Genomic DNA, 11,153 nt, shown 5'->3' with positions numbered 1-11,153 from the left:
CAAAGTCACTCAGATCCTTACACTTGCCTATTCTTCCTGCTTCCAACACATCAACTTCAAGAACTGACTGTTCACTTGCTGCCTAATATATCTCAACCCTTTACAGATGCCATTGTAACGAGATAATCAATGTTATTCACGTCACCTGTCAGTGGCTTTAATGTTATCGCTGATTGGTGTATGTTCTAACTTTCAATTGGTCTGCTTTAAATTGGGAGTGTGATCATTATAACAGGGTGCTAGTTTTTTCTACCTAAGTATTGCGCGTGACCCTCAGCACAACACAGCGGTGTGGGTTTGCTATATTTGAGACTGCAGTAAAGTGCAGAACAAACAGCACAGGAAAGTCCACAGGTCTTAAAGTAGGAGCCAGGAAGTTTTTAACTTTATTATTACTATTATTTTTATGGACAGTATCATGGAGCAGTGGTTAGCATTAAAGCTCTGCTGGAGAGGCAATAAAAATAAACCATAAACTCAAACACACACACACACGTCAGTAGAAAGGTACACATTTTATTGCCTGTGTTTAAGTAATACAAAGCAGAAGCAATACCTAATTACAGAACAATTAGCTTACAGTTAGATTAAAGAAACCCCTGGCCCAGAGCCAAGAGAGTAAATCAGAAACTAGTACTCACTCCACGTAAGTACTCTTCTATTACCACTATTATTACTATTACTATTACTACTCCTATTACTCCTACTACTATTACTCCTACTACTACTATTACTATTACTATGATAACAAAAATAATAATAACAGAGCTGACATGATCATTGAACATCATATAGTATATAATCATATAGTGTGTATATATATATATATATACACTATATATATATATAATCATATGTGTGTGTAGTATAATATGCAGTTATACAGTATACCATTTATGTAATCATATCTATTAACGTGTCAATAATCATTTATTTCACCATATTATTATCATCACAGACATTTCAAAATGTTTTGTACAGTGAGATAACGGCTGTGTCTCATTCAAACCGCAGGCGGCACAACAGCTGACTTCTAAGGGTCCTTATTTAACGCTGATAACAATCCCATAATTCTGTTCGCGATAAGATTTGGAAAATCATGGCGGAATGACATTTTAGAAATGTAGTAAAATATATTTACATGATAAAACGTCATGGAATAGTCATGATATCGTCTTTAGTTTTAGTGTTCTACACTGGCAGGGTTATTTGTCACCATAGCAACAACTTAAGCAACACAAGAAATGACTGAAGAACATCTCCACACATTTACACTCACTACAAATACCAGGATCTACGAATACAAGCAATTATGCAAATTAGAAATGTCCACTGTTCTCTCACCATCCATAACAGCCTAATATGGCTAATATTAATGAATGCAGCTAGCTTACCAGTTAACTAACTGCTAGTAAACTAGCTCACATGGGTTGCCAGGGTTGGTTTTTTTGCCACAGAGTGGAGTCGGTTTGAAGCAAGGTTGCGGTTAGATAAATTTGCACGCAAATCAGAAATGCGTGCACACCACAGTGAGCTTTTCCAAAACCTGTTCTAGTTTGTGCTGGTTTCAGGTCTTTTGTGAGGTTGTTGAGATGTAGTTGAGCTGGAACATTTGCTGAATCCTGGCCTCACGTTAATCAGTCTTGATTCTGAGCATCATTTTCTCACAGCAGTCCAAACCTGTCAGAATCTAATGTTATGCTAAGCTAACATATGTGGATGAAAACCTGCTAGTTGACAGAAACTAAAGCTGCACTGAGAAACAGACTGATGATCCACTCATCACTCTCACCAACGATTCCAATGAGATTCCTGAACTTCCTGATTGACAGCCCGGAACCCACCATTAGCATGGTTAGTGTCAGTGAAAGAACAACAAAGAAAGAAAGAAAAAAAATTACATAAACTCTAATTTATGTAAATAACATCAGATCACAGGCTGGACTCCTGCTGATCCTCCTGATTGACAGACCGGAACACACCATTAGCATGGTGAGCACCACTGTGTGCTAGCCTCGCCTCACCGCATCTCCTGTCATAAACAGAGACACAGAAACGTACAGACAGATGAACCCACGTGCACTACAGCAGTACCCGAGCCTCCTACACCCTACATAGTGCACTAGATGTGCATTCACTATACCTGTATGTGTGCTACATACAGTATGAACACGATGTTTCCTATAAAGTGGACTACGTTCACTACAGGGAGTGATTTATTACCCAGCTCCCTACTCCCTTTTTAGTGCACTACACAGGGTATGAAAATGGTTCCACAAAATGGCTCCTCACAATGGTGTGTCTCTGTTTGTCCACTTTCTCCATCTTTCTACGTCCTGTCTGTCTGCGCCTGCACTTCTCCCAACAGGAAATGTGTAATACAAACCCGTAACATCCTGTCTGCCATGTGACTATGACGATGATGACGATGATGGTGATGATGATGATGACGATGGTGATGACGAATAAGACAGAAACATTAATTTCATTTGATGGAGGGGTCAGGCTGGGGTCTGTGAGAAAGAGAGAGAGAGAGAGAGAGAGAGAGAGATGTAGATTTTGGGATATATATTTTGATCCTAACAAACAAACCCAGAGGCATCAGTGTGGAGGAAAAACTCCCTGAGTGTGTCATAAAGTGTTTAATGATCAGTATTTGCGTGTAATTGGTAAGAAACTTAATAAATGGTGATGAAACTGTGATGTGTCTCACCTTCAGTCACAGGATTATCCTCTCCAGGTTTGCACGGATCTGCAGGAAGAAAAATGAACGCAAGAGAATATTTTACACACAGTGGAAATGAGATATCTTTCATTGTGGTGTTACGAAGCTCAATTAATTTAGTGTTCAGATCTCCTCTTGTTTTCTCTGTTTATATCTCTTACAGGAGAATCAATAACCTGTGGTTACTTTACACCACATATCATAGCAGATCCAAAACACAGCCCACATTGTGCACGCTCAAGTGCACATTGTGTGAGCACTTACACCTCTGAAACCCTGCAGATTGGGTTCTGCTTTGGACTCTGAAAATGATTCAGAAACGCATGATTCAGTGACCGACTGCTAACCCTGAACCGTATCCCCCAAGCTCTAGGACTCCGAAAAACAACCAGATTATTACTGTTCACCTTTAAATAACGAGCCTGATATCTTAATAGTTAGATTAGGTTCAGAAAATAAATATGTACAAAAGGGATCTGTGGAATTTATTTTACAGTTAAATGCAGTCAGTGCTTTTTTCCCTCTCACTTGAAATTAATAAGACAAAAAACACAGCTTGTGTTTAGTTGTTACCCAAAAACCACAAAGAAGCGTAAACTCCTCTGTCCCGAAGATGTCCGAAAACTTACAGCTTTACCTCTGACTGTTACGAAGCGCTGACACTGGAGACTCCTTCCATAAATGTTAAATAAACATCTCTATACAGAAAATTTCACCATATCAATGATTTATATGCTTTTTTAATCCGTTTATCAGTAGAGCATCTGCTGTACACGTCCCTGTGAATGAGCTGTTACTATAGAAACGATAACGTATCAGAACGAGCGCATTAATATAAACCTGCACTACTGTCAGAGCTGCTGTTATAAAGAATTAATCAACACCTTCTAACCAGTGTTTTCTCTAAGAGCAAAAAGAGTTCTGCTCATGTTAGACACAAAGTTTGTTTGGTATTATACAACATATTAAATAAAATGCTTCAAATTCCTAAAGTTACATCTTGGTAGATTAAAAACAGCTCATGTAGTGATGTCACAGTGCAGTGAAAATGTCTCTAGGTTACATATGTAACCATGGTTCCCCGAAGGGAAGGAGACGCTGCGTCAAAAAGTTTTGGGAATGCCCCTGGCGAGACCACGTTCTGAAGCACGTGTGAAATCACTCCAATGGAGAAGCGAGACGTCACGAGCGAGGTGACTTGAGCAACCAGGAAGCATAAAGCGCGTCCGGCAAATGCACGTTAGCTTCTGCTGAAGTGAGCGCCTGCAGGGATGCAGGAGTATGGCAGAGAGACGCAGCGTCTTGTTCCATTCGGGGAACCCTGGTTACATACGTAACCTAGAGACGTTCCCCTTCAGGAACTCGAGCTGTGTCAAAACACTTTGGGAACGAGAATACCCACTGCGCCATATGAGCAAGTCCCTGTCTGTGTGTATCTGGCGAGCACATCAAGACGAGAGAACTTGGGACCCTGGGGTAGATGTCAGATCCAGATTGTAAAAAGAGACCACCGATGTGTTGTCTGTGCGAACAAGCACATGATGTCCCCTTAGGTCTGGAAGGAAGTGTTTTAGAGCTCGAAGCACGGCCAGCATCTCCAGGCAGTTTATGTGCCACGTGAGATGATGGCCTTCCCACAGACCCTGGGCAGAGCGGCCACTCATGACTGCTCCCCAGCCCATGAGGGAGGCGTCCGTCGTTAGCGTCACACGACTAGAAGGAGCACCCAGCATCGGGCCTTGTGACAGGAACCAAGGTTTCTTCCACATGTCTAAGGCATGTAAGCATCGCCGCGTGACCTTGTTCCTGCGAAGTGGGTCCCCCCTCGGGGAAAAACCTTTGGCCCTGAGCCACCCCCGCAGGGGTCTCATATACAGCAGGCCAAACGGTATCGCGTTGGATGCAGCTGCCATCAGACCCAACAGTCTCTGAAACTGTTTGACAGTGAGTGACTGGCCTTCTCTCACTCCCCTCATGGCTGCGAGAATCGCTTCGATACGAGCAGGAGACAACTGTGCCTGCATCGTCGTCGAATCCCACACCACACCCAGATAAGTGGTCCTCTGTAGTGGAGAAAGCACACTTTTCTTGGCGTTTAGCCGTAACCCCAGCTCTTTCATATGGGCGAGGACGACATCTCGATGCTGCGCCACCATCTGCTCTGACTGAGCTAGAATCAGCCAGTCGTCGATGTAATTCAGTATGCGGATGTTTCAATATGCTCTGGAGTCGGAACAGAGCCAGTGCAGCATCCACACACTTGGTGAAAGTGCAGGGTGAGAGTGACAGGCCGAACGGAAGAACCCGATACTGGTATGCTTCTCCCCGGAAAGCAAACCTCAGGAACTTCCTGTGTTAAGGAAGGATAGATACATGGAAGTATGTTATACCTTGAGATCTAACGTAACAAACCAGTCCTCGGACCTGATCTGAGACACGATCTGTTTGACAGTGAGCATCTTGAACCGGAACCATTTGATAGCGTGGTTCAGTAGACGCAGATCCATGATCGGACGCAACCCCCCCATCCGATGAAGTAGAACCCGGATTTTCTCTCAAGAGGAGGAACACGTTCTATGGCCTCCTTTCTCAGGAGAGTGTCTACTTCCTGTTCCAATACCAGAGCCTGCTCGGGGCCCACTAATGTGGGAATGACCCCATTGAAGCAAGGCGGACAAGAACCAAACTGGATTCTGTAATCTCTTTCTACAGTCTGCAGGACCCATTTTGAGACATTTGGCAGAAGTTTCCATGCTGCCAGAAAGTCTACTAAGGGAACCAGCCTCTCGAGACTGGCCTCTGGTGCAGCTAGAGGAGCCACTCCGGTGCCCTGAAGCGAATGACTGGCAGGGAACGACTGACCTGACTGCTCTAGCACCCTCACTTAAGGGAACAAACTCTCCCGTGCCATACCGTCGCCAGGCCGCATTCAGGAATTCCGCTTGTTGGAGCCCACTGAGCCCTGAAGCACCGGGGGTGGCAGGATTGTCAGCCGGCCTAAGGACGCCAGCCCCTCGGAACTGGCACCTGCTAGAGATCTTAATTCGGTGTCCTGAAACAGATAACCGGCAGAAATTGACCGATTTACCCACTCTAGCGCACTCACTTGAGGGAACGAGCTTTACTGTGCCATACCGTAGCCAGACGGCAGCCGGGAAATTAGCCCGTAGGAGCTCACTGAACCATGAAGCACCGGGGGTGGCAGGGGTGGCAGTGCAGCTCTGGCATCAGGGCCGCTTGGCCGAGGTGCTCTTAGCCAGAATAACAGTCCACAGATCCGTTTCCCGCTTCGAAGACCCCGACCGAGAGTGCCGCCCCGACCCCTTCCTCCAGGGGGGTACAGGTCGCGACGCTCTGTTTCTGGGCCTGGCGATATAAGGAGCTAGACGGCCGGGGCTGCTCCCGCTCAGCAGCCCCAAAGACCCAGGAACAGCGAGGGAGGGAGGGAGGAATGCTGCCGCCTGCTGCTTCACCTCCCGAAACCTATTGACGACAGCATCGACTGCGCCGCCGAAGAGGCCAGAAGGCGATAGCGGGGCATTCAGCAGGAAGAATCTGTCCGTGCCTTTAAGTTCAGACAGATTCAAATAGAGGTGCCGCTCCATGGCCACCAACACCGCCATAGAACGGCCAATGGCTCTGGCGGTTTCCTTGGTGGCCCAGAGTGACAGATCCGTGACCTGCAGTTCAGCAACCACGTGACCGCAGTTCAGCAACCACGCTGGTTTCCCCATCCTCCCCTATGTCCAGGTCCTTTAGAAGGTAGGCCTGGTATGCCTGCAGCAGTGCCATGGTGTGCAGATACGCACCGGCCAGACCTGCCGCCGTATAAGCTTTCCCAACCAGGCTGGATGTCAGTCTCACCGGCCTGGTGGGAAGCTTTGGGAGCTTCAGGGACAATGCCGAAGATGGGGAGAGATAGCTAGCAAACGTCCGCTCCACTGCCAGCATCGCCCTGTATCCTCTCTCATTCAGCCCCATGATCGAATAATCTGAAACAGTAGGGCTGAAGAGTCGGAAAGAATATGATTTTGCCCACGATCTTGACACCTCGGGGTGGAGATCGGGGAAAAATGGAAGGCCCCGTTGTGAAGGCTGCGATGTAGCAATCTGCCAGCTTGCTTTTGGAATGAGCGCCCCGCTCCTCGGGCAGCCAAACGATGTTCAGCTTGGCTACAGCACGAGTCACAACCTCCACAAGCTCCTCATACGCGAGGGACTGTGGAGGCGTGCTCACAGTCTCCTCAGTTACGATGCTCATCACGTCAACCTCCTCGGAGGAAGACAGATGAAACGCCTGGCTCTCTCTCCGGGGGGAAGAAACCGTGGGCCCGTCTCGGATCCCTCCGCGAAATCCACGTGCAATCCCCAGGATAACAATCTCCTCTGTGCCTCGGCAGCAGCGGGACCAGACCCAGCGGGATCGCAAACCTGGCCACTTTCATCAAAGATGGCCAGGCGGGAGCAGAGCACTCGGAGCGGAAGAAGCTCGCACTCATGGCAGTTAGCCCCCTTGAGAGCTAACCGTGCATGCTCTACTCTCAAACAGATGACGCACAAATCGTGTGTATCCCCACCCGTGAGATAGCGCGGGCAGGGAGGAACACGCGACCTGAAACGCCGTCCACTCACCACAAACTTTGATTTGCGCTTAGACATGATACACACGCACATACACAACGCGCTTGCTGAAGAGCAAAAAGCTAACATGCATTTGCCGGATGCGCTTTATGCTTCCTGGTTGCTCACGTCACCCCGTGACGTCTCGCTTCTCCATTGGACTGATTTCACACGTGCTTCAGAACGTGGTCTCGCCAGGGGCGTTCCCAAAGCATTTTGATGCAGCTCGAGTTCCTGAAGGAACATCAACACATTCTGTCCAATCAGAATCCAGAATTCAACAGAGTAATAATAATGGGCTACTTGCACTCAGGGCTTCTCGCATCTCTGATAGCACTTTTTACATTCATCAGGGACTTTACAAGTATTCTTACAAATACAATCCCATCTGAAAGTATTGGAGCAGCAAGGCCAATTCTTTTGGTTTTGCTCTACACTAAAGACATTTGGGTTTGAGATCAAAAGATGAATATGAGATGATAAATGAGAATTTCAGCTTTCATTTCTCATATTTACATCTAGATCTCAATGTCTACTCTTGGTTTGAGCCCTGGGTTTCCTGTGAAGACTGCACACTTTATTATTAAAAAGGATAAACCAACATGAAGAACAGAGAGCTATCTACATGAGAAAAGCAAGTCATTTTGAAACTGAGAAAAGAGGGAAAATCCCTCAGAGCCACTGCACAAGCATTGGGCCTAGCAAAATACAACAATTTGGAATGTTCTGAAAAAGAAAGAGACCACCAGACCTTAACCCAGCTGAGCAGCATTTCACCTCCTGAAGAGGAGACTAAAGGGAGAAACCCCCCAAAACTAACAACAACCGAAAGAAGCTGCGGTACAAGCCTGCAAAAGCATCACAAAAGAAGAATGCAACAGTTTGGTGACGTCAGTGTGTCGCCAGCTTGATGCAGTTATTGCAAGCAAGAGACATGCAACCAAATATTAAGTGTTTATTTACTTTCATTTACCTTAAGACTATCTGTTCCACTACTTTTAAACTCAACTAAAAATTGGGTGATCTGCCACCAATCCGCCATGTTCTAAATTGTTTAACACATCTAGATGTAAATATCAGGAAATGAAACCTGAAATTTTGATCTATCGTCTCATATTCATCTTTTGATCTCAAACCCAAATGTCTTCACTGTATAGCAAAAACAAAAGAACTGGCCTTGGTGTTCCAATACTTTTGGAGGGGACTGTATGATGAATGTCATTTATCTTCATTTTATCTTCTTCTAGAGATGAATGAAAATACCAGAATTATGAAATACAGGAAATGTGATAAACCAAATGTGGAAATGTTTATGCAAGTAGCCCATATTAATATTAATAATAATAATAAGAAGAAGAAGAAGAAGAATGTACCTGTGCAATTAACTGTGGTCACCTGTTTAAAAGTATTAATAAAAGAGTGTATTAGTGTGTGTACGTGTGTATAAGAGTGAGATATGATATAAGAATGTTTATGTATATCAAGATTAATGAATAGTTAATAACTCACCCATTTATCTGGATCCATACATCTGAAATTAATGCCAGAGTATTTCCCATTTAGGAGAATCCAGTTTGGTCCAAAGGCAAGGACAATCTTCTTGTTTACACTGTCATGCTCATCCTTTATGGGTGTTTCCTACACACACACACACACACACACACATTTAAACAGTTATACATACTCAGGTTCTTCACTGTGTTATGATCGGCAGCCTGCCCCACCATGCTCTGTAACGAGGTGTTATCTTTACCACTAATAACACTAGTTACTACTGAACTGCACAATGACACACCGAAAACATTCACACACTTACCAGAGTGTGTGTGTGTGCTCATTATAGAAGCATAAAGACTAAGATGAATAATCTTTGGATAAAGGTGTGAAACATATCAGCTCACATCTCTGTTCCAGGTGGTGTACTTGCACACCGAGGTGCTCACTGTGTGTTTTGCTGACTTGTTGGTGAAGTCTTGAACACAGCACAAGGGGGGAGCATGAGAGACAGTCAGATTCATCCACAGCATGACTACACCTACAAGGGAAGAAGTTAAAAACATGAGTAAGAACAGCAGCACAAACTCAGTCACACACGCACACACGCACACACCTACTTTCACATGTAAATAAAGGAATAAAAAAGGAAAGCATGTGAGCAGGATGCAGCAGAGCACTCTGTGAGTTTGAAACACTGTGCTCACAGACTGAACTTTATAACTTGGACACTTCCACATCCTTTAATCTGATTTCTCTAAAACCAAATAAATTTCACTTTATACTTACATGAAATGAAGAGTTTCCTGATCAAACACATGCTGCTTGCAGTCTAGCCCGAGAGAGTGAGTGTGTGTGTGAGCAAGGGTGTTTTTTTTTTTACTGAGGAGTTCTTCAGTCTGCACAGCAGCTGTGTGTGTGTGTGTGTGTGTGTTTGATTGAGTGAGTAACGAGGTAAGAGCGACTCTGGGACAGGGCGGAGTGAACAGTGGAGGAGTGCAGTCTTTCTGTAGAGGAGGTGGTGAAACACAGAAGGATAAGATCACTGAATTTGTACTGTTTTTAAATAAGCTGCAGAACATGAAAAAGCACAGGCGGAGAGGGGTATTGTGATCGCATTCACACACTTCTGACTGTCAAAGCCAAACTAAACATAGGGTTAAGATTTAAAACAAGCAATTTCGATGATGTCATTTTCAAAATGACAGAAATGATGAAGTGTTTCAGCTGTAGGCAGGAAGAGAGTCAGCCCATGGTTCCGGTTGGCTAGAGGAAGCGTGCGCGAGGAACCCAGGGGTGCGGAGTCACGCAAGCCTTCAGTGACAGGTGAAACCCAGAAGCTGCTGATACTCCTGCTCAGGACGTTATAAAACAGAATGAACGCTCACTAATGGGGTAGAAAAAGCAGTAACCTTGTCACAGTGCAACAAATGGTGTTTAAAAAGCCAACTTTTTTTACTTAGTTAAACAAAAAAAAAAACCTGCAGTGACCCGGAGTAAAGCTCTACTGGTTTACAGAACCCTTAGCTAAATGTGACACGGGTCACTACTTAGTGTTAGGAGCAATGTGCATTTAAGATCCAGATTCGAGATGTATTTGAAACAATCTAATAGAAACCCATGACCCATGTCTGATGTTCGGCGAATCAAACATGGAAAGACAATACACATGGACACACAATAGGAGCAACTACATATCAATGGCTAGGCTAGTCATTTATAGATTTTTAAGTCCTGCACAGTTGCACCAGTGGGTTTTTTCAGGGTATTTATTAGTACACTTAAATCCAGCAGTGCATACTGACATTGTAACACCACTCTTATTAATGATGCTTATTTTAAACACTGTCTTTCAACAACAACTACAAAAAAAGCCCAGATAGCATCTCTACAGCAATGCTGAGATATAGGAAATGTACGAATTCAACTACACTGCTCAAAAAAATTAAAGGAACACTTTGAAAACACATCAGATCTCAATGGGGAAAAATATCATGCTGGATATCTATACTGATATGGACTGGGTAATGTGTTAGGAATGAAAGGATGCTACATCATATGATGGAAATAAAAATTATCAACCTACAGAGGGCTGAATTCAAAGACACCCTAAAAATCAAAGTGAAACAATGATGCAGCAGGCTAGTCCATTTTGCTCAAATTTCATTGCAGCAACTCAAAATGGTACCCAGTAGTTTGGCCCCCACGTGCTTGTATGCATGCCTGACAACGTCGGGGCATGCTCCTAATGAGATGACGGATGGTGTCCTGGGGTATTTCCTCCCAGATCTGGACCAGCGCATCACTGAGCTCC

At 44.7% G+C, this 11,153-nt stretch overlaps 1 protein-coding gene across 2 annotated transcripts; it reads right to left on the bottom strand.

Moving 5' to 3' along the window:
* Positions 1 to 528: 528 nt before the first annotated feature.
* On the bottom strand, positions 529 to 9,922 carry LOC117597862 (uncharacterized). Of its 2 annotated transcripts, XM_034306903.2 has the most exons (7): positions 9,629 to 9,922; positions 9,247 to 9,380; positions 8,855 to 8,983; positions 8,719 to 8,740; positions 2,714 to 2,752; positions 2,387 to 2,513; positions 529 to 2,032 (listed from the first exon to the last, which is right to left on the bottom strand). In XM_034306903.2, exons 1-7 carry the CDS (start codon positions 9,657 to 9,659, stop codon positions 1,933 to 1,935), a joined length of 582 nt encoding a protein of 193 aa, XP_034162794.1. In that variant the 5' UTR covers positions 9,660 to 9,922; the 3' UTR covers positions 529 to 1,932. The 2 variants fall into 2 exon arrangements, with proteins under 2 accessions (XP_034162794.1, XP_034162790.1); XM_034306899.2 differs by having other exon boundaries at positions 1,963 to 2,513.
* Between the last annotated feature and the right edge of the window lie 1,231 nt (positions 9,923 to 11,153).

The sequence above is a fragment of the Pangasianodon hypophthalmus genome, chromosome 1, assembly GCF_027358585.1.
Source record: "Pangasianodon hypophthalmus isolate fPanHyp1 chromosome 1, fPanHyp1.pri, whole genome shotgun sequence".
NCBI classification, from domain to species: domain Eukaryota; kingdom Metazoa; phylum Chordata; class Actinopteri; order Siluriformes; family Pangasiidae; genus Pangasianodon; species Pangasianodon hypophthalmus.
This window is presented reverse-complemented; position numbering and strand designations above follow the sequence as displayed.